General features: G+C 41.9%; 2 protein-coding genes across 3 annotated transcripts in view; both read left to right on the plus strand.

The window, feature by feature from the left end:
• LOC126531310 (centrosomal protein of 152 kDa-like) overlaps positions 1 to 12,981 on the plus strand; it is a 43,336-nt gene extending 30,355 nt beyond the window's left edge. The window contains exons 14-21 of the mRNA XM_050178802.2: positions 156 to 286; positions 2,349 to 2,477; positions 6,461 to 6,639; positions 7,951 to 8,111; positions 8,545 to 8,619; positions 9,368 to 9,625; positions 9,973 to 10,039; positions 10,579 to 12,981. Coding sequence (XP_050034759.1) covers positions 156 to 286; positions 2,349 to 2,477; positions 6,461 to 6,639; positions 7,951 to 8,111; positions 8,545 to 8,619; positions 9,368 to 9,625; positions 9,973 to 10,039; positions 10,579 to 10,961 — 1,383 coding nt within the window. The 3' untranslated portion in view covers positions 10,962 to 12,981. The remainder of the gene's footprint in view (positions 1 to 155; positions 287 to 2,348; positions 2,478 to 6,460; positions 6,640 to 7,950; positions 8,112 to 8,544; positions 8,620 to 9,367; positions 9,626 to 9,972; positions 10,040 to 10,578) is intronic.
• Positions 12,982 to 13,198: 217 nt separating this feature from the next.
• The window catches only part of Rab11 (RAS oncogene family member Rab11), a 28,487-nt gene continuing 14,743 nt past the window's right edge, over positions 13,199 to 26,942 (plus strand). Inside the window, exons 1-4 of one of the 2 annotated variants that reach the window (XM_055071102.2) lie at positions 13,199 to 13,469; positions 17,258 to 17,510; positions 18,032 to 18,227; positions 22,481 to 22,674. In XM_055071102.2, coding sequence (XP_054927077.1) covers positions 17,468 to 17,510; positions 18,032 to 18,227; positions 22,481 to 22,674 — 433 coding nt within the window. In that variant the 5' untranslated portion in view covers positions 13,199 to 13,469; positions 17,258 to 17,467. The remainder of the gene's footprint in view (positions 13,470 to 17,257; positions 17,511 to 18,031; positions 18,228 to 22,480; positions 22,675 to 26,942) is intronic. The other variant, XM_050178820.3, reaches the window with a different exon arrangement.

A 26,942-nucleotide genomic window follows, 5' to 3' on the forward strand; every position in this document is an offset into this window, starting at 1 on the left:
CAAGAGTGTTGGCTTAATGAACCCTCAAAATGTCATGAATGCCGTATGGACCCCATGCGCTCATTTGAGACTGCCTGTTGTAGAGCTTTTTAATGAAATTTGTTGCTGATCCCTTTGCCTGGAGCATGTTGATGGACTTTGTTTCTTCCTTGCAGACCCTGGAAGCCAAGCTCTGTCAGGCCGAGGCTGCCTGTGAGCAGCTGAAACTGCAGGAACGTCAGCTACTCTTTGAAAGAGAGGCTCTCCTAAGATCCTGTGCAGAAGACAAGGCTCAGGCGATTGACATGTGAGCAAGCCAGCGTTAGCCCTTTTTACAGCTACAGCTATTATTGTGAGCTCCTGGTTTGCTTGGCTGTGTTTGTAGTTGGCTACGGCATCTATCTTATTACGCTCAATACATGTAGATAAGCACCAGTGTAACAAACTTTTTTTTTTGTGTAAACATAACTTTTACTTATTGCCAGGGACAGATAGCACAATGTTTCTGCATGACCTGAGTTTCTCAAAGGTGCCGACATTACCCGGCATAAGAAATCAACACGGATAATTGACTACAGTCAAACCTCGATATAACTAACGTGGATATAACGAAGTATAAAGCATTCCAGCTGATATCAGTCTGCAACAAAAATATGCATATTACGAATATTGGATGTAACAAAGCAATTTTTGCATCTGATACGAATTCATTATAATGAAGTGTGACTGTAATTAAGAAAGTTAATTAACTATCTAGCTAATTATCTTAGGGCACATATCCCATATCCCAACTGAGCAAGTGAGTTTGTATGGCATATACATACTAGAAGGAACTGCTTGCAGCAGTTCAGAGGTACCCATTCACTAAAATGTGTGGCAAAATGCATTGGTATTGCATTTAAGCTCGCCACAGAAACTGACACATAAAAATTCCAAGATTTACTTTGCTGTGGTGGGAATGTGTAATATTTTGTTAATTGTTCTTTTGTTCATCCTTTTCTTTCGTATTATGCTTTGTTTTCATTACTTTTTTTTAAATTTTTGCTCAATGTATTGTTGTTGCTTTTTCTAATATGTACAGCTTTATTAATGATTGTATCCCTCCCCCCCCCCCGTGTAATACCCTCCCCGTGAGGGCCTATAGGAGTAACATGAACAAACTTGTTTTGTAGTGCTTAAAAAAATGTTTTTTTAAAAAATGTAAGTGGAACAAGAGTGCCTTTTTGCTGCAAGTTGTACAGCACTTATCTCGAAAACTGGTACTAGCTTCGTACTTAGTTTCAAGGGGGATGTGCCTTGCAAACTTATTGGTTTCAATTCCAACTTGTGTCCAAAGTCAGAGTTAAAGTGCAATAAGGACTTGGTCATTAGCTAATTATTTGCTGGATTAATGCCTGCCTCTTTGAGTACTCTACCTCATGCAGTGAAATTGCATTGCCTTCCACAGGTAATGTTTAATTATTCTGTTCAGACTTAAAAAAAAAAAACTGGTGTACGTTACCTGCTGGGCTATCACCACTGTTGGTGAGCTTTGTATCCTTACGTGTTCTTTATGTGTCAAAAAACAGTCATTCACCCTAGAGTCATTAGAGCATGTGCTTGAAGGTTGTGTGCTACTTGTGTAATGACAGCAAACTTGACTTAGGATGCACGATGTGCACAGTAGGCTCGAACTGTAGGCAAAGGCTTTGACTCCCACTCCAACCATTAGTCCACGTCACACAACCTTCATAGTCAGTTTAGTCGTTAGACTGTATGCTCTTGAGGGTTATGTGTTACGCAGTAAAGCCTTTGTCACCCTGCTGCTATTCTCAGTACTGTTGAAACCAAGGAAGAGGATGAGTCAAGTTAGTGGATCTTCAGAGTCATGGAAACTATTGTTACCTTGTATTTAGGGTCAAACAGCCTTCTTTTGCAATGATTGTTAAGATAAAGAAAGCTGGTTCCATAAGTGTTATGACGTTTTATTTAATTTTGTATAGCTACGCAAAGCCTAATTTCAAGTAAGAATAATGACATTTTAGTGAAATAGCGAGCACAGATCATCACGGAGTGTTAGAATAAGATGGTTACTAAATATGAAAGAAAAAAAAAAGTGACTTATTTGCAACATCATTAAGTGTGCTCTGCGTTTGCCTGCGCTAGCAATTTAGCTGTCTGCACTACCCAGCAAGCCTACGTTGCTAAAAGAAATACACGAGCTTTCCATTCCATTCCCGCAAAGCAAAACTGCGAGGATGAGAATGAGGCAAGAAAAAAAAAAAAACCTAGCACTCTCTCATGAATAAGTTTACCAGTTAAGCTTGCTTGTAATAAGCAGAGCTGTCGACTGGCTCCTGTACTGCTGTACATGTTTTGATGTTCTTCAGGTGCAAGAACTCAATCCTGGAGATGCACCATAGTGCCATGAAGAGGCTCAGAGAAGAGCTCTTGTCCTTGTCGGAACGTGAAAAGGAGCAGGTCGTTCATGAATATGAGGCAAGAATACAGGAGCTGAAGTAAGTTTTGTCTTGGCTGAACTTATGGACGCCAAATTTCAAGTACCCTTAAGGGCAATGTTAAAGGAAAATATTAAGTAAAGCTGGATCAGTAAATTATGCTTCTGAAATAACCAAACTCTTGTAGCACGTGAAAACAACAGAAAGAAAAGGGATACGACAAATACAAGTGCTACGAGAAAGGGATCTGGGGCTTTTATGCGCTAAATAAGTTTGCTTGTGGAATACCAACTACGGTATACAGTCGAGCAAGAGCTCCATGCTCGGTGGCTATAGTGTTGGGCTGTTAAGCACGAGGTCGTGGGATCGAATCCCGGCCATGGCGGCCACATTTCGGTGGGGGCGAAATGAGAAAACACCTGTGTACTTAGATTTACGTGCACGTTAAGGAACCCCAGGTGGTGCAAATTTCCAGTCTCCCATTACGGTGTGCCTCATAATCAAATCGTGGTTTTGGCGCATAAAACCCCATAATTAATTAGTTAATTAAGCTCCACGCTCGGGGAAAAAAAGAATGCTTGTATATGCTCTTGGATTCACAGCACGTGGCATTCGGTGCATTTGGGCATTGTTGTGAGAGCCACAGGCATATATGACACCATGGATGGCACAGATGAGGATTGTATACACGAGTGTGCTGCCTATAACTGACACTTGGCGGCTGTGACAACGAAAGTGGTGGGCACTAGGCTCACAGCATGCGCGAATGAATAAGTGCATTGTGAAAACAAAGACGACTTCTCTTTGCACAAGAGAATCGGGGGATTACGCATGACCAGAAAAATTGTACGGAAATGACTTGCCCCTGTGTAAAGACCGCACCTCGTCAAGATTGTGAAAAAAAAAAAAAAATGTGCGGGCCTTAAACTATTGTGTGCGATAGCATGATCTCTCTTTTTGTTAAACTATACTTTTGGGATAACAAGGTCATCTAAACCACATGCAGGGATTTGGTAAGTCAGAAGCGGTGCACCAACGAGACAGTTGGCGATACCACGTTGATATTCCAATACCAATTCTCCTTCATGTCTTGGATGTTGTCAGCATGGGCTTGGGTCTGGTGAAACAGTTAATCAACCATTTTTCAGGCAAACAAATGCAAAATTCTGAAAGAGTATGACCAGTCTAAACTGATTTAATGTTGGTTTTCAGTGTATTCTTAACAAGATACTACATATTCACAATTTTGTAGCTGCTTTATTTCTTTGCCACTTTGATCTTTTTAGAGTGTATCAACCTGTCCGAATCCACGTTTGCTTGAATATTTACTTGAAAATTTACGTTTGCTTGAATATTAACAGTGTTTTCATGTGCTTGGCATTGTATAAAATTCATTCTGTTTCATCTGATATGTATCTGCATAGGTTGTTTACCTAAATTATCATTCGATTGTATCCTTAGACTCATGTTCTGATGGGTACTGATTGTCTACATCACATTTTATGTTCTTATGCGTTTTTCACGCTATCAAATATTGTATAAACACCGTTTCTCTTTTCTTTCTTTCTTATTTTTTTTGTTTCTGCTTGATGTATAGATCATTTTTTTATGGTTCCTAATGCATTTATATATTTGCATTGTACACATTCCACTTACGCTTGAATTTTTTCGTCCCCCCTATATAATGCCCTAACGGGCCCCTAGGGTACTCAAACAAACAAACAAACAAACAAACAAACAAATAAATAAATAAATTTGTTTTTGTGGTAGCCATACTACTGTAGATGTTCAGTGCAACAAAGAAAATATAGTATTGACCCATGCAGTTTGTATCAGTTTCGTGGTCATTTGTCCTGTGGAGCTGACAGTGTTGCCGTCTGGTCGTAACAACCTTGCAGTGAATAATATGACGATGATCACGATGATTTTATGTGTAAGGGGAAGAGAGACCATAGAATTTATGTTGTGGGTGTCATTATAAATGATTTAGCGTTATAAGTAAGCAATTTTCAAAACAATATACAGTTGACTTTTGTTAATTCAACTTTGATGTGACCGACAAAATCTATTGAATTATCTGGTGAGTTGAATTAAACAAGATGCAGGTGAAAACGTCAAAACATGCCCCCGATTCATTTGGCAGTATCTGCCCGATTCTAACAAGCCCCGGGATCAAATGTGTGCCCACTTTCTGTGTGTCCAAAGTGTATGTCCAAAACTCCTAAACAAAGTAGAAATCTAACACGCAATTTTTAGCAAGAAAAGTGGGTAAAAATCTAATATGAGTTGCCCACTGGCGGCCGCTTTCATATACGTAGTCAGCTTTTCCGTAATACAGCTGCATTATGCGGCAAACCATACGAACGACTTGAGCTCGGTTTCATTAATTTATTTTACTTTTAAGGCCATTCAGGCATTAGAGGAATTTATGGTCTCTAGTTTAATTTTCTTAAAGGGAAAGAAGTTGTGTGATGGAATTTGGTAAATACTGTAATTGGACATTGTGAGCTACTGTTATTGCCCCTTAACAATATCCCGAGGGTAGGCAGAATATAGGCGCTTTTGAAGGGAAATCTTTCTTTTTTGATGTGTGTTTAATGCATTCACTGTCCCCTAAGCTTTGCCAAGACAGACGTTGGCACTAAAGGGGTTGCTATTTAAGTCACCATAGGGGTAAGGCACATGCGTGCTGACTGGTCAAGTTCGAATTATGCAGCGAAGACCAATATTAGGATTGACATAATGAAAGTTAAGGCCCATAGAAATGCACAAAACCTTCGGTTGGGATCAAATTAAAATCAAACAAACTGGAATCAAATTAATGGAAGTCTACTGTATATAACTCATTTTAGGGGCTGTGTTAGGATCATCTTGACATGCTGATCTGTTTGGAAGAGAAATAGTACCCAGTTAGCATCCATAGAAGCACGAGGCAGTGATCACTTGCTTACCTAATCATCCAAGATGGCCTCACCTCTGTTTGTCAACACTACTTTATCGTTCAGGTCTTGCTATGATTATGACAGTGTCAATTCAAGTACCAAAATTGATTCTTGTACAGCTGTGCATTGAATATTGTGAAAAACTCCACCCATGTGCAGTTTATACTTGAATTGCTTAATTTGTTCCAGCACTCGCTAGATTGTCAGAAAGTATTATGGATTGTACAATGAACCAGATATCGAGCTGAGCAGATGCTATGCACACTCGCGGGGAAAAATTTAGAGACCACGGCATCAGCAAAAAAATTTGGAGGACGCTTAAGCTTCGCCTTTAAGAGTGGAATGTGATAGCATTCAAAGATCCCCAACTGCTTCTCACGCTTCCCGGCAACTGCAGCTTATGTAACCGTAATGTTTACCGAGAAACGCTGACGGCGAACGCTATGCATGAAGGCGAGCTTTCTGGTAAAAACACGGCCTCTTGTGTGGGCCAATGCCGGAGGTAGTGCAAAGCTGCACCAAAAAAATTACATCGTTTTCAGGTTTCTGTTATTGTTTCGCACTTTTAATATTTAAGTCTGAGAAGATTTGACATAAAAGGCATGCGCTGTCGGTGTTTTGTTTCATGACATTTGTTTGTGGGCTGTCCTCCTTAAAATTTCGAGGAATAACATTGTCAAGAATGTAAGACAAGGTATGAACAACTTTAGTGATAGAATGGTTTGGCAATATAACCCACACATGCCGCATGTCATATAGCATGGCCTGGCATATACGTATACCTAAATATATACGGGAATTTTCGCTCGCGGTGTACGCCGCCACCGAACGCCGACACTAGATTTTCTGCGACACAGGGTCACTAACGCTATCCCATTAATATTAAAATTTCTTCTGGCACTGCTTCACAATGCAGAATTGCTTCAATACATTACATTGGTCGAACACGGACACATAGACTGTACCATTTCGTTTCAGCCAGCATGCTCAAGTTGAAAAGTAAAAAACTTCCACCGTTGGTCGCCACGCTCATGCTTGCAACTGTACATTACCATATGGGTAACTTAATATACAACTTTCTTTTTTTTTTCCTGCTTCCAGCTCAAACTACAGTACCTTGCAGCAGACCATCAACGATGTGAAAGAGCTCTACATACGGTCTTGTGAAGAAAAGCGTTCGCTTGAAGCCCAGATCCAGGAGCTGACTAACAGAGAAAGAACTGTAAAGCAGGACACTGAACAGAGGCTTCACAAGGAGTTCAAAGAAGTGCTGCAAAAAGGTGATTGTGTAATCTCAGGCCTTGCCTGACAAACTTTACCTGAACCAGAGGTTGGTTGACGCTTCTTGAAGCGAAGTGTGCACAGCCCATCTGCTGTAATTAAAATTATATGTTCACACCAATAGAAGTACCTGTGCTGAACTAGCAAAAGTTCACTATACTGTTGAACCTCATTATAATGAACATGGGCATAACAAGTTATCGCATATTACAAAAGCAAATTATCTGCATGTGACGAATACGTACTTATAAGGAATATGGGATACAAGAAAGTTATTTTTGTGTCGGATGGGCGAATTCACTGTAACGAAGTTCAACTGTATTCTGCCATTCTGCAAAGGCATGACGAAATATTTAACTAAGCACTTTTATTTAAAAGCAGAGGTCCTTTCTTCTCATTATTGACCTGTCTTTGTTGCAGTTTTCTTTTTCTGCAATATGACAATTAGCAGCGTAATTTTTGTGTAGAATCACAGGTGACGATTTTGTGACTGCAGTCTTTTTTACAGGTATTACAAGCTATGGAAGCTTTGATGAGTAGCAATTTGCAAAGTGTTCTAAAATACAGTCAAACCTTGATATAATGAGTTATCAGATATGGCAAAGAAAATGTAAAATTTGTTTTGCCTATTTCCTTCAGTGAGTATCCTGCTGCTGCAATGAAACCGAAAATGCAAGATCTGAGAGAGTATCAGAGACATTTAAATGAATATTTCTTTGCTCAGCAGCTTGAAATATGAATTCTCTTAGCAAGGGTTTCAAATACTCGACAAGAGCAGTTAGAAATGGCACATTTTGGACATGCGTGTGCACTTTGGTTGTTGGCATAACTTGGCTGGTCTGTAGCTGGCAAGCCTGCAAGTCAGTACCGTGTGATTATACCAGTTTAATGGTTGCATATTAATGACAGTGCGAGGTAGCTTTGTTATTTAGCATTCTCAGGTGCCATGTATCGACATGACGAGCCACGAACAGGCCATGAAAGTGGATAGGAAACCCTTTGTTGGCCTGCTGGAGGCACTATGCTTGTGTTTCCTTTGCATAAAACTGATCACACTTCTCTTCCCCTCTCTTGCTGATATTTGGTGTACACAGTGGATATCCGAAATCACGAAGGTACTTCTGTGTGGAATGTGACTTCATTATAGTAAGGTTTAACTATATGTAATACAAAAGACGTATGTCTATGATGTCATGGCTCTGCTCCTTCATGAGTCCTTCATGAGCTAGTTTTTGTTAATCATGCACCCAGAACTGTTGCGATGGTCCAAGCAACATGCATTCAGCTGTGTGTTTGCCGTGCACTTCTAGCCCGGCCCGTGTGGGAGGAAGAAATGATGAAGGACTTCAAGCAGCAGCTTGAACAGGAGAGACAGAGGTGGCGGAAAGAGTTCGACGCTGAAAAGCAGGTGGAGTTGGCAGAACTAACCGAGCGGCTATCCAGGGAGTACGAGCAACGGCATTCTCAAAAGGTGCACCCTCTTAAACTTCTTTGTTTTTCCACTTTGTACACACCTCAATTGCAAGCAAGTTTTTTTTAGACAGTTAATAAATGTTTCTGTACTATAGAAGGGTCATAATGTGGCTGGTCTGGCCATCTTGTGCTTTTTACACTTGTTGACGATAGAATAAAGCATTCTGCAGCTGACAGGCCCTAAAGCAGTGCAGAGAGATGTTTATCTGACTTGGCGAAAGCTTTGCAAGGTAGATGTGTTTGGGAAGTTCTCATAAAGCAGGTCATTTATGACATTTGCTATAGAGTCATGTCGTTTTACTTCCATCTGCACTCTAGTTCTAGTGACTTTTCTATGTTAAAGACAGCAGCATACGTTGATTGTAGCTGATTGCATTTAAGAAGTATGCAGTTTGCACAACATCCTTGTTTAACGGTGTTCACATTTCCAGGCTGAAAAAGATGCGGAGAAGCAAAAGGAAGCCTTCGTTCATAAGACAGACCAGCAGATTGACCACTGGAAAGAGGTACATGTGTGTGTTGTCCACTACACTCTCCTTCAATCACAATAAAGTCTCACAATATATGCGAAGCGTTTTGATAGCTACAACTTGTTCAGTATGTAGATACTAGTCCGTCCATAAAACTCCCAAATGCACTTCCAGATGAAAGTGAGAGATTGCTGGTGCTGACAATTGGCCGACTCAGCAGACAGTTTTGTTGGAGAATTCATACTCCACATTTTGCTGTTCATTGTGCGAGTGCACGTTAGATGAGCCATTCATGATTGGCCACCTTGAAGTAGTACGCACAAGAAAAATTGATGAGACAAATGGCAGGCTTCAAACAAAACAATGCACAACTTGCTCAAAAGAAATCACAATAGTAAATTAAGCCAGCTATTCACACAGCTTCTTTCTCATGAGTGCCGTCTGTAACTGGCCTTCGGTGCGGCGATCATATTTTTATCATGCCAATTGCTGTCATCGGTAGTGGGTGCCAAGCATCAGCCAGTAGGACAACATTCTTACACATGAGAAGTCTTGTGAACATGGGTTCCGCACTGTCTATTTTCTCTCTTCTATGAGACCCAAATGCATTTGTTTTTGAGACAGCTTGCCTATAACCTCTATAAGGATACGGTCTACTTATGGTTCTTCCATTTCCTGAGGTAGAGAGAGCTCGTGATATTTTTTTTAAAGTAGGCACTGTCACACACGCGCAAAAAAAGAAAAGAGCAGTAGTTTACTTTTTTCAACTTGCCGCTTGAAACAGGTGGTGTCCAAGCTGCAGACGCAGATCAAAGAGAAAGACGCCGAGCTTCAGCAAGCGGTGTCTGCATCAGTGGAGAAGGAGTCGCGACTGAAGCAAAAGCTGCTGAAGTTCCAGAAGAAGCTGCAGCAGGTGGAACGCGAGGGCAAGGAGCAGCTGCTCGCTCAGGAGAGGCAGCACGCTGACAAACTGGCAACGCTGAACACACAGTTGCAGCAGCTGCACATCCAGCCACGTGATGGCCTCACCAGCGGCACTCAGGTCTGCCTGTACAGTCTTCCTAGTGACATTGACCAGTTGACGGTACCAGAAATAGTGGACAGGGGCCTACTATTGAGTCGATCAGTTTCTGTCGATTGTGGTGTCAAAGAACTGCGAAAAGATGCGAAAACAACAGGACAGGAAAGAGGGCTCTTTCCTGTATTGTTGCTCCTTCACATCATTTCCATTTCCATGGGGAAAAAATTGTTTCAGCAAGTTATTTTTTTCTTTCTTGTGTCTTATTTGGTGCGCCATGTGTTGTCATCAATCATTGTTCACATGTGAATGAATTAAGTGTAGTTGAAATGACTGCACAGTATCGATAACATTATCTTTCTGTGTTGCAGAAAAGCATGGTGGAATTGATGGATAAATGGAGTGGGTGGTTTATAGACTGCCTGGACAAGGTGTACAGTAAGTTCAAGAATTTTTTCGTGAAAAACATCACACTTTCTTTTTTTCTCCCCTGCACTTCCCATCTCATTTCTTTCTTCTTTCTTTTGGCTCTCGGCAACAAGCACCATTTCAAGTAGTAGTGAGTTTGCCAAAAGTAAAGTTGTTTTTCATTTGTGACATCTCTCATGATTTATTCATCAAGGTTGTGACAGTGGTAAGAAAGAATTGCTTTTTCCAAAACTCATATACGTAATCTTCCAACCATTGTGCTGCTGAGCATAAGGTCGCAGGTTCGATTCTGACTGCCCACTGTGACCATATTCTAATGAGGACATAATGCCAGAAGAAAAGAAACTCCCTGTGTACCAGTGATTGAGGGCATTTTACAGAAATGGAGAATAATCTGGAGCTCTCCCATTGCATTTCTCATAGCCCCTCTGCTACTTGCGGTGTTAAACCCAATCAGTCAAATCAAATAACTTAATTGGTAATTTCCAGCTTGTGAAGAAAAAAGACATGTATTGTAATATCCGACACCTTGTCTTCTTTGCTTACAGAGGACATCTGCAGCTACACAGAGCAAGCGGAAAAAGCCAAAAGTTGCGAGATGCGCCAGCTTCTCCGTGGCTACCACGAGTACCTTCTCACGCAAGCACCATTTCAGCAAGGACAATTGCACAGCGATGAAAACATTCCACCGAGAGCGGCAGCCACACCACCGTTGCAACGCCTGCAACCGCAACCCAGGACCACGCCTCCGGAGAGACTTTTCACCAGGAAGTCCGAGCACGCACGCGAGATGTTTCCGTCTCGTCTCGTCTCCAGGAGTGCCAAGGAGGTGATGGTGAAGTCGCACTCAAAGCCATTGGACCTAAACCTTTCCGGAGTGTCAGACAGCAGTGTGTTTCTGCCACCACCATCGCCCATCAAAACATCGTAGTTCAGCTACGGAGAAACAGCGAAACTTTCTGCAGCTGCATCAAGTGTGTGTGTGTGTGTGTGTATGCAAGAAACATGGAGTTGCTGAGTTCACTTGTCACCTTTCTGTGCATGTTTTTAAAGGCATATCTGCACTGAAAGATCCACATAATATGGATGTCTTTCATCATGTCATTTATACAGGAGGTTACAAATGTGGAGTTGTACGTGATTTGCATATAACGAAAGCTGAAAATATGAAATTATGACAACATATGCAGAACCATTTCAGTTGGAATGTCAATTGCTTATTATGGTGTGAGTAGAAGGTGATCACACCCAGCAAAGAAAAGTGCCACGCAATCTCGCAAGTCATGTCTATAGAAAGTACAAATGTGCCTTTAGTGCAGGGCCACGATGTTGCGGTGATGTCTTTTTTTGATGGTATTCTTTGTTGAATTTCGTTGGTGGACAGAGTGGTGCTCTGAATTTGTCTATTTCCAACAGGTTGGGGGGAGGCAGGGAAGAAAAACTTCAAGTGCAGCTTGAAAAACACCCTGTCCCCTGCATTATCAATGGGATCAGCTCGCTGTGGACAATGAATGATAAGAGTGGCATAGAATCAAGCAGAAGACATGGCTACAAAATTGTGGCCCTGGTTGCTGTATGTGGCTAGTGTGTGTAAAAAGTTTGTACAGCCTCTGCGCAATAATTTATGTGTTGGTTGCCAAGCGTAGCATTGTGCCTACAGGTAGGCTGTATTTTCATGACTATTTATGAAAGGAATAAGCCTGGTGCGTTTCTCATAGAAGCAGTTCCTATTCCCACTTGTTCACTGCACTATGTGTAGTGAAGTTCCAGTTGTCTTGCACGTGTGGTTGTAAATATGTTTATGTTCAAACACCTGGCATCATTTACTGTTTGGTATGGAACAGAAGTTCTGTTTCCAGATGGTCTTACCATCTTATGACACTGCATTACAAGTTTTATGCAAACCCGCTGTTGTGCCATTTACTCATTTTGTGTACGTGTAATCCTCACCAACAATGTTTACTCACTCGCCCCTGCTTCATATGCTTGTGTATATTTTATAAAACATACTCATGGGGTTTCATAGCACATTTGGGGATGTTGACAAGGCTGTGTTTGGCTTAATTTTTGCAGTGTACATGTATTAATCTTTTTCTGGTTTTATGTATCTCGGTGATGGACTGACCTTGTTATACTGTGTGCTTTATGTTCGAGGCATATTTGCTCACCTTTTTTTTTATCACGCGTATTTTATGCAAAACATTGAACGCATTTACTCATTTGACTCCAAGTTAAATTCTGTTGATCCAGAACCTTTAGATGTGAACCTGTCTTTGCACATACCTTCTTCCACTATCAGTACTTTAGAGGGTTCCAGTATAAAAAAGTCTTTGTTTTCTCTACTGTCTGAGCTTTAAACCTTTACTTTTCAATGTACACTCTTTTCTGTTTTTCCTTCTCATACTCGGTTTCATTTGTGTAAAAGAAAGAAAAGAAATTGAACATAAAGAAATTTAACAGGTTAAACAGTTAAGACTTGAAATATTGTATCAGGCTACGTTATCTAATATATGGAGAACATAAATATTGTGGGCTTCATGAGACTAGCTTGTACGATCCATGGTTTGAGGTAACAACAACAATTAGCTAGAATGCATACATTCAGTTTTGTTAATATAAAGAACTGGAGATTTACAGCATTAATACGGCTATTTTTCTCATCATACATTCTGCTTGGATCGCCCTGTGTGCCAAATTTCATATAAGCCGCGAGTGCAACGCTTCTTTATTATTTTTCTTTAAAATAAAATGTCTTTCCTTACGGCGTTCTGTGGGGATCTTGTTATTCCTTGATTGTTTATTTGATGTCATGGTCTCTGGTTCGCATTATAGTTTACCGCTAAGGAAAAAAAAAAAAAAAGCATTTGACTCTGTGGTGCCATTTCCAATTCTCTCGCGTGTGTTGGCGGGTCGTCATGACGTATTTAAATAAACTGTTGTTACGAACCTGACCAAGCGTCGCTTCTTTTCCGCGCCACATTGTCAGCCTGAAATGCAGAGAGGAAATTGTCCACGTTTTTTTCGCTGACTGGAACGGAATATAGACGGTTGCGTTCTGCTGTTGGCAATCTCGAGGTCGGCGTCAGCTGGGTGACGGAAACTCACGTGCGACTATTTACATACGGGCATTTTGAAATCAACTTCCGGTCGTGTACATCCGTTCCGTTCGGAGAGTGCGCAGAATCTGGGGGCGTCGAACGCGCAGCCATCTTGGTGTTTTGGGTGTAGTTGAAGGGTATTATATCTGTGATAATCGGCCGGCACCGAAGCCCTGTGCGTTCGTCCGGAGTGTATTTTATGATTTAAGAGGCCCCTCCTCGTCGCGAGATATTTATTGCAGCTGATTTCAGCCTCGTTGTTCACTCGTCGCCAGTGGGGCACAGGAGTCAGCGGCTTAGGATGGCCAATAAAGATGATGAATACGATTATCTTTTCAAAGGTAAGGCAATTTTATGCTCTGGTTACCGGTGCTAGTTAGCTGCGGCGCGTAATTTGTGTCTTTCTTTGGCGCTCTCAAACACCTACTTTCGTACCTGTCCCTGTTTGCCGGAGTTGCCTAGTCCGTTTCAACTGGGTGAGGCTTCCGTAGGCTTAATTTCGCTGCCCAAGTTTTATTTCCTCAACTTCCGAGGAGCTTTTGTACGCGGATTTATTGACCAGGCATCCGCGACTTCGCCGCCTGACTTTTCTCCGGAGATTTAATTTCACTATGCCGTTTCCCGGTGTTTGAGTGGGGGCGGACAGTAGGCAGTGACGTTTGTAGTCGGCAGGCTGTTTGACCGTGTCACGGCTTCTTTCGGCTACAGCAGCACCTGCCTCTTCATCGGAAGCACAGTTGCAACATTCGTTTCGAGTTCCTTTCAACAAAGAGCTCTCCAAATGCGCTTCTTGGTCGTCTAACTGCGATGCGCAACGCCTACTTCTCCATAAGCCTAGTTCAGTCGGCTCTCTTTGACGTTGTCTGTGTGCGTGCGTGTCGCGATTCTGCGAGTTGATGTCATCGTGAGCGGAAGATGACTGTATGCTACGTGCGTGTGTGCGGCCGTGGGCAGCTTTTCTCTGGACTTCTGCCTACCGCGCTCGTGAAATATTGCTCCAGTGCTGCTGACCGGGAAACCGCACTGTTCCCTGTGCTCATTCAAGGACGCGACGTCAAGGAAAACATTGAGGACGATTGTCGGTTTCGCTCGGTGTCTAGACGGTAGTACGTCGTGATGGCAAGGTTCATATCGGAAGGAAGATCTTTTGGCGTTGCCGCCCACCACGTTATGCGAGAGCCATATGCAGTGTCTTCGTACTAGGTGAAACCAAGATGACGAGACTTGTCGTTTCGGCCGCTAGATTTTTATTCGTGTAATCCCTACTCTACCGAGCTTCCGATGCGGTTTAAGATTTGAGGTTTACACCCACAAAGCAGCGCCGGAATTCCAGCTGTATCGCTCTTGATAACAGGTCCTATGTGAGCAGCTCAACGCCAGCATAGCTTTTGTCACATTACGTGTTTATCAGCCGGTGTTCATGACACGGGATAGACCGATAACCGGCTGACCCGAAAGTGTGCTGTTAAATATGGAGATATGATTCAGTAGACACGTAACTGGGTGTGGTATAATTAATCCACTCGATTGAGATTTCGCCTTGCACTTCCTTGGCTGATGCACGATGGTCTTAAAAATTTCTGCTTTTTTTGTTATAAAGCTTGGTATTAAGTTCTCGCCAACCTTTCAAATTACAGTAGTAATTCGTAGGCAATATTACAAATTTTGCACAAAATGGTTCTCTACAAGGGTGACATAGCTGCTTATCTCTCTATGTATATATGCTATGCAGTCTGCTGCATGCACGAAGGCTTTTCTAGCCAGAGCGTGCTATCTCCTGTGCTTTGATACTGCAGTCACACAAAGTAATGCTGGCCCTGAAATGTGATGTGAATGAAGGCTCTGAAAATGAACACCAGCAGAAGGGAGCTCTTGTACACTGTAACACTGCGCTTAACACTTTTGCAACACTGCAATTGGTCAGTCAGAGCCTTGAGCTGTGCCCAATATGGTTCAGTTGCTTGCGCTGTATAGATCGGTTTGTTGCTCCTTGCACATTAAGGCATTTCTTTTTCAACGGGAAGGCTAACGATGTCTTAATATTAAAATTCTGGAAAAGATGTAACTTAGTACTGTTCTCAAGAAGATATGTACAGGCGAGGGGTATATTAAAATAAGAGGGCGACTTGTGTGGTCGTTTAACTGCAAAAATGAGTGCACTTGAAATGTTGGGGTTTTTGGATGAGTGCATTAATCGTTGACGTCATTGCTTATGTCGCCAAAAGAAGTTTAGTCACGATTTTGTGGCGTTGAACTGTTTGTAGTCTGGTCACTTGGATGTTTGTGCCCAGGGCTTGCTACAGCATGGTTGGATGTAGAGCAGGGATGTGGTGCTGTAGGTGGTTGTATACAAGGGGGGACCCAAAAGAAGCAAATTTTGTTTTCCATGTCATGCCACTAAGTGTATGTAGCCATCTTCTACCAGTGCCTTGACAAAAGCCATCATCGAAGCAAGTCATTCTGTGCATTGCTTTGTTTTGAAGGGGGTTAACCATAACACGTCTACGAAACCATCATGTGTGATCATACGGTGTCTGCATAAAACTTTTTGAAAGAAGAAAACGTTCACAGAAATTCATGGAATGCTTCAAGAAGTGTTCAAGAAACAAGCCTTGAGCCTTACTAAAGTCTACGACTGGTATTGTTGATTCAAGTTTGGCAGAATGAGCATTGGAAGATGAGCCTTGTTTGGGTCTCCCTTCAACCAGTGAAACAGACGAAAATGTTGATTTGTGAAGCTATCAACCAAGATCACCGAATGACAATCGACGAGTTATCAGAGAATACAGGCATTAGTGTGCATGCAAACAAAGTGTGACTGAGGTATTGCAGATGAGGCGAACAAAAATTTGGAGGGGCAGCATTTGGATCGTGTATCGGCTGTAAAAGCAGCTCTGCAGATGGCCCTTGACAGGATCGCAAATGAAGAGTTCCTAGGATGCATCGAACAGTGGAAAAAAATTAAGTGCATTGCAGCTTGAAGAGAATAACTTTGAATGAAACTTTTTTTTTTCCTTAAAAGGAAATCAAATTGTTCACTTCAAGAAAGTTTGCTTATTTCTGGACCCCCCTTGTATGTGTTCTACAATGGTGACAGTGTCCCGAGAATCTGAGAGCATCAGAACAGCGGTTTCGTAAGGGCTAGGGTGAAATTAAAATTTTGTTTCCATCAAAATTTATACTTTAGAACTTGAGCTTTTGATTCTTCTACATACAAGTGGGTGCCTTAGGTTCAGCATCTTACAATAATGATCTTGGCTAGCAGTTATTGTTTTAGCTGGACACTGTGCCAACTTTGCCAAATATCAAATGTACGGCTGGAATGTTTAGCATTGGACTTGTCGCCATTTCTCGCACACTCGTGTAATGAATTTTGTGCGAGAATGAAAAGAACGTCAAGTTTGCACGTGTGGTAAAACTCTAATGAAAGAAACGTCACAAATTGTATTACTGCACACACTGTTGTTGCACATTAATGCATGGGGTGAGGCAGTGACAATTGCCAGAATTATTTTGCTGTGGCACCAGTGCATCGTGTTGCACTGCTCAGCTTGAGGTTGCACAATCGATCCTGGCCACGGCAGACCCATATTGATGGGGGCAAAATGCAATGACGCTCATGTGCTATAGATTTATGTGCATCTATAGAATAGCAGGTGGTTAAAATTAATCTGTAGTCCCCCACTAAGGCATGCATTGTAATCATATTGTGGGTTTGGCACATAAAATCCCAGAAAGCAATTTTTTGCTGCAGTGCAAGCAAATTGTAGCTATCATTTTAATAGGCTCAACATCCACAGTGACCTTGCATCTTGAGCAATGCAATCCCCTCTGCCCTTTACATAATTATACATCACAAAGAAATCGTCTTCGGAAGTACCATTCTATGTGGGCCAGGAACATTCATGAGCAATATTAGCAAAGTATGCCAGCAGCTTGCAAGTTTCTGCACTTGTCCTAAGGTTGCATCTCGCTCAGAAGCAAGACTGCAATGACTGCCAGCCTTCTGCTGCCTGTGTAAAATATGCATGCATTCTGTGAACTACATTAATGTGGCTATCACTCATTCTGTGAAACCTGAGCTAATTTACCTAGCCTAATGGGCTCTCTTATCGCCGTTATCATACAGCTCTGGCACCAAGATGCAGCCAGGAACCTGCTCGCAGGTGTGGCCATGGTGAAACAGTGTGTGGAACTGTTATCGCAACATGAAACATATCTTCATTGGCTGCTTCGTAACAGTTTCACGTCTTAATGAGACTGTTTTAACCCTTTTCTGTCAAGAAAATGGGCAATGCAAGAATGTTTTTAATGGATTCTGGATGGACCGTGTCACAAGATGTTGCCACAATCACTGCTGTTTCCGGCTGCATCTTTTCATGGTAATATGTTGACTATATGTGTTCACCCAGTTCAAATGCATTCATAGCTGATCACCGAGTTTATCACTTTTGGAGATTTATCACTTTTGGAGATGTAAAACTTGAGCTAAGGGAGCCAGTGCAGACTTGCAAAAGAAACTTGCACTTTAGTGCGCTTTCTGTCACTTTGTGTCTTAAAATTGCAGAGTACATTTACAGAGTGGATGGCTGAATTGCTTTGGCATGTTTGAATGCCCATTGTTAGTGTAGCACAATACTGAACATTGCATTGTGCAGTCAAAGTAGTATCAAAAGGGATCAATTCAGAGTAAGACTCCTGCTTTCCCTAACTGTAGCTAGCTTCTAATGCAATAGCAGCTGATTATTATTCCCCCTTCAACCACTCTAAGAGCAGCTTGCTGTAGCTGCCCTCCCCAAAATCAAACCCTTATGCAGATGTGTTCCAGAGAAATTTACTCGCTAAACTATTGGCTGACTTGTTTGTGCACTTAACCTTGACTTCTTCTAATCTTCCGTTACAGTGGTCCTGATAGGGGATTCTGGTGTTGGCAAGAGCAACCTTCTTTCGAGGTTCACACGGAATGAGTTCAACTTGGAGAGCAAGAGCACCATTGGGGTGGAGTTTGCCACACGATCGATCCAGGTGGACAACAAGACAGTCAAAGCTCAGATCTGGGACACAGCAGGCCAGGAACGCTACCGTGCCATCACTAGCGCGTGAGTCTTGCTTGCAAGTAAATGTGTGCTTAAATATATAATATGCAGTAACTGAACCCTCTAATGCCAGTTGAGAATTCGTGACCTACCAAATAAGTGTATGCCCTGGGGGTATATTTGCTGGATCAAGTGCCCGCTGTCACACATTCGTGACAATGTCTTTTAGTGATGACGTGTGGTGCCATCTAGGAGCAACAGTGGAAGGCTGGCAACCATTGTTTGGGCTTGCAGTCGACGAGGAGCTCACATTTGAAACATCAACTATTATCTAAATTTTTTACAGAATATAAAGTACATCAGTTTATGCTTCAAGAATTTTCTCTGTATTTACATCCGAGATTACGACGGGGGTGTAGTGAGCTTGAAATTAGTCATTTTTTTGCGTCGCTACTCTGGCCACAGTTTGTCGCGTATTCGTGACATTCGGCATTTATGGCATTCAGTGGCTTTAGCAACAAGTTGTCCTGAGACCAAGGAAAGGCCTTGTTTTTCAGGAGGGAAGGGAATTTAGGATTTTTTTTATGGTAAGAAGGGGCTTCGCATATGCCTTCTTCCGCATGATATAAGTGGTGACAGCTGTTTTGAGAGAAAGAAGTGTTGCGAAGGTTTGTGCCTGGTAGCTAGTGGGCAGCATTTTGTTGTTGCGAGGGGCACATTTTGACTGGGGCAGTGGTGCAGGGCAGGGCGGTGTTCTTGCACATTTTGTGCCAGGTATTTCTGCTACTCAGAAATAAATTTGGGTGGTGAGGGTAAATGTCTACTCTAAAAAAAAGTTAACACCCTTTGAGGCTTGTCCCCAAACATTAATCATGTCTTGCTTGTGTTTCCTCTCTTGAAAACTCTGCGCTCGCTGCTTTCCTGTCGAGAATGCTGCGTCAAGCCAATAACATGCAAGCCATTCGTGACTAGGAAGTACCGGGCTCACAGCATTAAAGGAACTGCTGGCAAGACAGGTCATGATTATTGTTTGGGGAAAAAATACAACCCAAAGGGTGTAATATTTTTTTTAGTGTAGTGTGACCCCCCCCCTCCCCCTGGCTACACCTGCAGCTTGCAGCCTGCGTTGGCACTGAACACTGGCTGGCCATCAATAGCACACGCTTACCATACAAGACATGTACAGTTCGTTGTGTGCGCAAAATTCAATGTGCACCTCTGTCTGAACAAAAGTGCCAACTATTTTCAGTATTTTCAGGAGCCATAGGTTACCAGAAGAGGTCATGTTGGCCATTTGATAAATGTGTGGTCACGTTTAGCACAAAATTAAGTTTTGTGCAAGTAAGCCAGGAACTGGCCTCATTCATTTCTTTTTCTTGCAATATGTGTGCAACATTTTTTGGCCGTAGTGCCAGGTGTTGCGAATTCACAAAGTTCATAGAAAATTAAGTCTTCACACAAAGTGCTACTGGCATTTGATTGCGTGGGCTAAATGAAGTTAAAATCGCCTGCAACAATTTTTTCTTCTGTGTCTTCAATAATTTCAGCGTTCAAGTGTTTAATGACCTTACCAGGACTGGTATTTATACCAGTTTTGTTCATCCTGATAGTAATCATCACCACTTGCTGCTAAAAAATGTAAACTACGTGCTTCCTAGCCTGTAAGCAGCTATCAACGTTATCCCTCCTTGCTTCACCGCTGTTCAAGCAAATTTTTTTCCTCGTTGGTGATTTGTCCCTCAGGACACATTTGTTCCAAACATTCATTATTTCATTAGTTCACGTGTCCAAAACATATGTGGTAGTAGTGCTGAGCTCAAGGATTCCACATAGGTTTCCATAATGTTCATTGCAGCAGCAGCTAAAGGGAGTCACTCGCAGGGCAGCAGTCGAGGGGAAGGCAATGTTAGCATAAAGTGGGAAGCAGTGTTGTTTTTCTGATATCTTGTTGCACGCTTTGCCTGCTCTCAAGGTATTACAGCTAAGCAAGCAGGAGTAACTTGAGAATGCAGGAATATGCACTGTGCTAGCATTTTTCAAAGCAGCACCAGTAAAGCCCCTTAGGTGCCGGCAGCGCGTGTCTTTCTTGGAAGGCTACCTTAAAGTACAACTTTGAGGGAATTCTGAAGGGTAATGTTAAGCTAATATTAAGTGACAGTGCTTCAAAATTTTTTAGGTGTCTGATTCGCTGGAAATGGACATTTCCTAATTGCGAAACTCGTCTAAGCATAGTACAGGATTTGTCACCACTGTGAAAATACTGTACAAGCCCCGCCCCTACTACTAGTGCCCATTTATATTTGGTCACTTGAAAAGCAGATTTGTTTTACTTCAGTGTTGAATTTTTTTCTTCCACACAGAACTTGACTATGCTAAGTGTTCAAGCTACTCTGTTGGTGCTTTTTATGGTGTGCAACATCGTTTCTATGTGTGCCTGTCGTATATAGAAGTAGAGATGTGGCAGAAGAGTAGCCCACAAGTGAGTGAAGACATCAGAAGATTAAAGGGGATGATGTTCATCAGCATGCATGTTCGTGTATTTCCTATGTGAACTGCCAAATACAACAGTGCACTGTGAATCGAAGCACGCGATAGCACCTGGAAATACGTGACCTTCAAGATTTTTGGCACAGGAACATTGAGGGACATTGTGACAAGCCTTTCAAATTGCTATTTCATGATGTGCATGCATAGTTAGCAGTCTTGCTGCTCAGTTATTGGGCCAGCCGATGTATTGTTGGTTTGATCCTCAAATGCTGCATCATCCTTTGCTATGAGCACTGTAGTGCCATCACTGTGGCACCATAGAGAGCCAACTTATTGCGGTTAGTTAAAGTGGGGAATGACGTGCATCATCACATTGCTCTCCTTCATCATGGGCAATTTGAATGCGATAAAATGTGGAGCCTTTGCTTGCAATTTTCTCCGAAACTTGGCATACAAAGAATGTTACGAAATTTGTATAAGGACAGTTTAATCTAGATGGATTCATTGTTTGCCTGCCTGTGTAGCCAAATTTGGTTCAGAGCCAACTGTGCAGTGGAATAAAAGCTACAGTTACTACAGTTACAGCTTCAGCGGCCGCTTAATTTTGGAGGCTGTGCTTTTGCTACCTGGAGGCGCTGGAAACTCAGCACGGCTGCCTTGTTTTGTCACCAATTAAAAACGAACAGCTTCGGAACTCTCACACCACACAACAGATAACACTACCAAACTTCTAAAAAATCAAGGGTACAGCCATTACACGAGTATATATATTTATTTCATCATAGCATCACATATATTGTGCAGAAGTTTCAGGTTTGTCTTCAAAAGGCAGTATGCTGTTTTACAGTAAATGACTAACTCCACTGGTAACTTTCTAAAACATGGGATCATGCTACGTGTGTGGCTATGTGCATGATATCAACAACACACTAAAAACTTTTGTCCCCCAGTGGGAATTCAACCTTACTATGCATTATGAGGTATACTCTGCCATGAAGCAAATCCTGAACCTTCTAAGACGGTGCACAGATTGTTACTATAGCAATCACTGACATTAGTTTTGAAATTTCAGAGTGGCACAAGGCACATAGCTCATCAATGTATAAGAATGTGTGAGGGTCCTTGGTTGCTTCACAATGAAAATATGAGGCACGTGCCTGCTTGTGTCATGCACTCATTAGGTGTCTTGGCATTACTACATGGAGGCCTATGACTGCTTGGGTGCTTGTGTAAGAGTAGCACTGATCTTTCTAGATTTCACAGCAAAGTTACGCATAAGACATATAAATATATTTCCCTCCATTTGCCTCACCTTTGCATCGAAGTACTTTACAATTTTATGTATTTTTCGTACATTTGCGGACAACTTTGTGTGGCAGTGAAGAAAAAGCTACGGAGGCAAAGCACGCACAAGTGAGAGTGCTTCTGAAAAAGTTGCATTTTCATCCACATTAGTTTAAGCTGGGAAAGAGAAACCATAAACACCTTATTTACAACAATATAAGGCAGAACACACCACTGAGTGCTAAATTTGACCTATTTTTATGCTTTTCTCTTTTGTGTTTGGGCAAACACAAAAACCGTCGCACGTGGAAGCTGCGTCTGTTCCAAGAGGCCAAAAGTGCTGTCAAATGCTGCTGGACTACTTCGTATGGTAATACATGTGCTAACGCTCCACCCTTGTAGCTTTCCCTTACTTGCCACAGAAATTTGCCTGGAGGTGTAAGGATTCAAGTAAAGTCGAGCCTCTTTGTTCCACTGATCATTCCTGTGCATAACAATGCTTCTGCATTGCATCATGGTTGGATGTGTGCTGTGCCTATGTGCAGGTACTACAGGGGAGCTGTGGGTGCACTGTTGGTGTACGACATAGCGAAGCATCTGACCTACGAGAATGTGGAGCGTTGGCTGAAGGAGCTGAAGGACCACGCTGACCAGAACATAGTCATCATGCTTGTGGGCAACAAGAACGACCTTAGACACCTTCGGGCTGTGCCTACCGACGAAGCAAAGGCCTTTGCTGGTTAGTGTGATTTGCACTACAGCCCACTGAAATTGGAATACTGAGGCCTTAAAAACTGTTTTGCTTATCGTGCGTGCCTCAGTAGGATTGCCTATAATCCACATGAGGCTACGTTCGCAGGAGGCAAAGTTCAAAGAAATGAGCAAGTGAAAGCAAGACAGATGATCTATGCTGCCCGAACCAAGAATTCGATCTAGTCATTGAAACGGATCAGATTAGCTGTAGATGACAGCAGCCTTCATAAAACACACATTTACAATAGCAATACTCAAAATACACACGAAAACCATTACTGCTGGCCAAAATGCACAAGAAAATGTTGTGGCTAAATTTTGGTTGCAGTTATGATTATGATTTCTTTTCACTGGAATAGCGGGTGCATCAAGTAGGATGGAAAATCGAGCATGTCCGAAAAAAACGTCTTAGCAATCAGTACTTGACTATATTTGTATTCTTTTAAATCAGTTGTACCCTAAACTAAATGCAAATGAGAAATCGTAAAATTATTGATGCGATTATGATTAATGCAAGCAAGCTTTGATGAATTAATTGCAAAATGCCCACTTTTCGAAGTTGCCCAGCATGCACTAGTCTAACAGGTATGGTAAGCAATGATGCTTGTCTAAAACATGCCATGCCTACAAACCCACTTTTCGGGAACTGGCAGAGAAAGGCATGGTGTTCTTGGAATTCACTGATTGTGCAAACAGTGATTGGCCTGTGTCATGTTCATGCTTCTTGCTGTGCCCACATTAAAACATGTTCCACACGCGTGCACACACACACACGAAGACCTGAGCAACAACTGTGGGAGGTGATCCAGCAACTTGCCTATGTCCCGGCAGTAATTGAACATTATAGTGTCTTCACATTGTGCATACCATTGTTCTGAAGACTGCCCAAGAAAATGGCATGTAGTGGGTCCACACGTCCTTTGAAGAGGCATTAAAAAAATGTTTTGAAGTTTGCATGTCAGATTATTTGAACGTTTACAAGATTTTACTTGGAGTTTGTAAAGGCTTTGTTGAAATCTACAAAGCTCATTTTTGGCAAGCAGCCACTACAGTATGTGGCACATTGGTCTTGTTAGAAAAGTCTGAGATTGTAATTTTAACACTAAATATACGATGTGAACATTGAGAATGACTCTGTAGGACCTGGTTATTGTTCTTTCACATCAATATTGCACTTGAACCAGACCTTAGTGCATCTTGCTTCAAGGTCTCATCTGCAGCTTGTTTTTCCTAGGAAGCCGTTTTGCAACTAGCTTGCTTGTCAGCCATTTTGCTAAAGACACCCTTGCAGAAACCCAATTATGTTAGGGTAATAATTGCTGAAGTTTGAGTTTTGTGGGAGAAGACTATAATTTGCCTTCCGGTTTTGGCTGCGCCTCTGTCATGAAGTGGCCTTGGAGTCATTCAGTGCTCGAAAAGTAGTTTTAATTTGTAAGCAGACATAATAATTTACATCCTCGCTGTGTTGCCAACTTGTGGATGATGCCCTAAACTAAATGGTAGGAAGGAGTGGTGCTTGAGCAGCAGTCTACGCTAAGTTTTACTCTTTCGGCTAGAATTTAGTCTTTTCTGTGCTTTCTTTCTTCAACCACTAGGGCCCAAGAAAATCTAGCCACTGCATTTTTTGTTTTTGGTACGTGGTGTTCCTTCCCTGCAACAGCACCAGTGAATTTCAATGAATTCTGCTTTAGTTTAAACAGATGCTGTACTGTATAAAGTACACACTGCACCTTTTGGAATCAAACTGGAAGTAGGTCTTTAGAAAAAGAGATGCTTAACTTCAAGGATAGTGATAATATAATTCATTGCAAATTGAAAGGGGAAGAATACATTGCTTTTTGACTTCAACAGAAAGTAAGATTGTCTTGTCGTTTTCTAGCCCATCTTAGAGATCAGAACTGATTCAGTTTCAAAATAGTGGGTTACACAATGATTATTACATTGCTCATTCTACTTGTTTGAGCATTGCCTTTGACTCCATCAGCCTCCTTCCTTTCCTTCCTATTTCTTGCAGTTTGTAATATGTTTGTACATTATCTTTATTTAAGGTGTCCTTGAGATATCTTAAGCCCTTTCAATGTGTTTCAGCTTACGTGTAACATAATTTGCTTTAACAGTGATTGTGAAGACAAGGAGTGGGCGGGATAATATCAATGTGATCATGTTCTGTATATCTACCACCGCCTTGAAACATTTTGTAGCCAGCACAGCAAAAATTGTTTTAAGTGACAATATGGACATCAAGAGCAAGTAAACTTCAACCACACATTAAAACAAAGCGTACATAAATACACAGCATGTACGGTGGGATGCATTTATCTATATTGCCTTCTGTTCTACAATTTGCGTGTGAAAGAAGCAAACATTGTGTTGCGAAAAAGGACAAAGGACAGTCATCCTCACAGGACAAATTACAGCTAAATGTTGTGCATTGTGTAGGATATGTGAAGTGAGCTGTTTCAAGGGATTACTGGCTTGGACACTGTCGGGAAGTGCTCTCGGATTTTCTTAGAACATCCTTGGAAGAATGCAGGCCATTCTTTTCTATTGGTGTTAAGCCTTTTATTCTGTTATAATGGCTATTATTCTAATTATTGCCATCTTCAGTTGATCTTCAGTTTTGTCATAATGTCACTGGTGGCATATTTGCTTTTGGACTTTGCAGGTGTAGTATTTCACTTCAACCCATGTACATTGACTTATGGCTTATTGATTGCATACTCCGGTTTATCACCAGTTTTCAGACACTTCGCTATTCAAGTGGTAACCACTGCCATAAAGGTGCAGTTATAGTCTGGCATAATGCGGGCATGCCTCATGCACGGTGCATTTCATCACTATGCACAAAGTTGATGCTCTTCAGTCGAGTCACTGCGCAACTAGCATGCCTGGTGACATAAGGCATGCTGTGGCCGCAGCTGATCACCACGCTGCTACTGGCCAAGTTCAATGCGCTGAACTACACAGGGCACCAATTTTTGCCTGTACTGGTGTCACTGGCGTGACATATTGGACTTCGCTGGCCATAGCCAGGCATGCTGGAAACTCCGGACTGTGTGTGCGCCGTAAAAGATGCTGTGCCAATTTTGATGAGGGTTGCTGCATTTAAAAGAAAAAAAATTGAAATCTAGTGACCATAGGAAGAAACTCTTGCCTTGTGCCTTAAAATTTTTAGAAATCTTGTACATTGCAAAATTGTGAAGAACTCATCTATCATGTTTGCGACTCTATAGATTGACAATGAAAAATATCAGAATTCTGTAAAGTGCACCTAATACAGTAAAACCCTGTTATAATAGTTGAAGGGGGAATTGGAATCCTTTATATCCATTACAGTAAAACCTTGTTAAATCGACCCTTTTTAATTTGGATAATTTGAGCTCGTTCTCTGGTCCTGGCAGGCATATTCATTAATTAGTGCAATAAATCTGTCGTTAATTCGGACGTGTTTGGTCACACATCGGTTACTTCGGACTACCCTCAGAACTTGGGTGACGCAAAAGAGCAAAAACGGCGCTAGCGTCCAACCAAAATTAAGTGGCGGAGTCCGCATCACCGTAGTCACCAGCGGAAATCGTATGTGAATGATGGCAACGCCGGAATGCTCTGTCCCTATTTGTGCCTTTACAGCCTTTATTCTTGCATTTACTGCCACACACATACCGCATCAGCCGCCTTCAAAACTGCGTAGTTGCAATCCATGATTGCGTCGATAGCGCCTGTAGTTTTGTCCACAGCGGTTGTGGCAAACATTAGTTTCCTTCTAACTCGGTGTAAAGCCATCGAGGTTGAAGAGCACCGGCTACATTGTGATCGACGATCGATCTGTTAGCAACCAGCTCACTGGCTAAAAAAATAATCTGGATGCGTACGTGGTAGTGAAAAGCGTCTCTGAAAACATGCGCTGCGCCGCGAAGTAAGTCCTGAGGTCTTCGCCAATGCGAGTGCTAATCAGTCAAGAGATGAGAATTGCAGCTTCCGCATGACATATGTGCAAAATAGAAACGCGATTTCCTGATTCCTTCAGTGAATAAAAGTGTGTTGACGTAGCAAGCATTCCTTTTTCTTGATACTCTCGATAATTTGTCACTCTCCTAGTTCGGACAGCTTTTTTGGTTCTGTGAAATCCGAATTAACGAGGTTTTACTGTAGTACATATACTGCAACATGAACGCTTGAGGATTATCAAGGGGAATTTCACTTAGTTTGTTATATCCACTGTTTCATTTGATTGTACTTCCAAAGTGGACAAAA

The sequence above is a fragment of the Dermacentor andersoni genome, chromosome 5 (genome assembly GCF_023375885.2).
Source record: "Dermacentor andersoni chromosome 5, qqDerAnde1_hic_scaffold, whole genome shotgun sequence".
Taxonomy (NCBI): Eukaryota; Metazoa; Arthropoda; class Arachnida; order Ixodida; family Ixodidae; genus Dermacentor; species Dermacentor andersoni.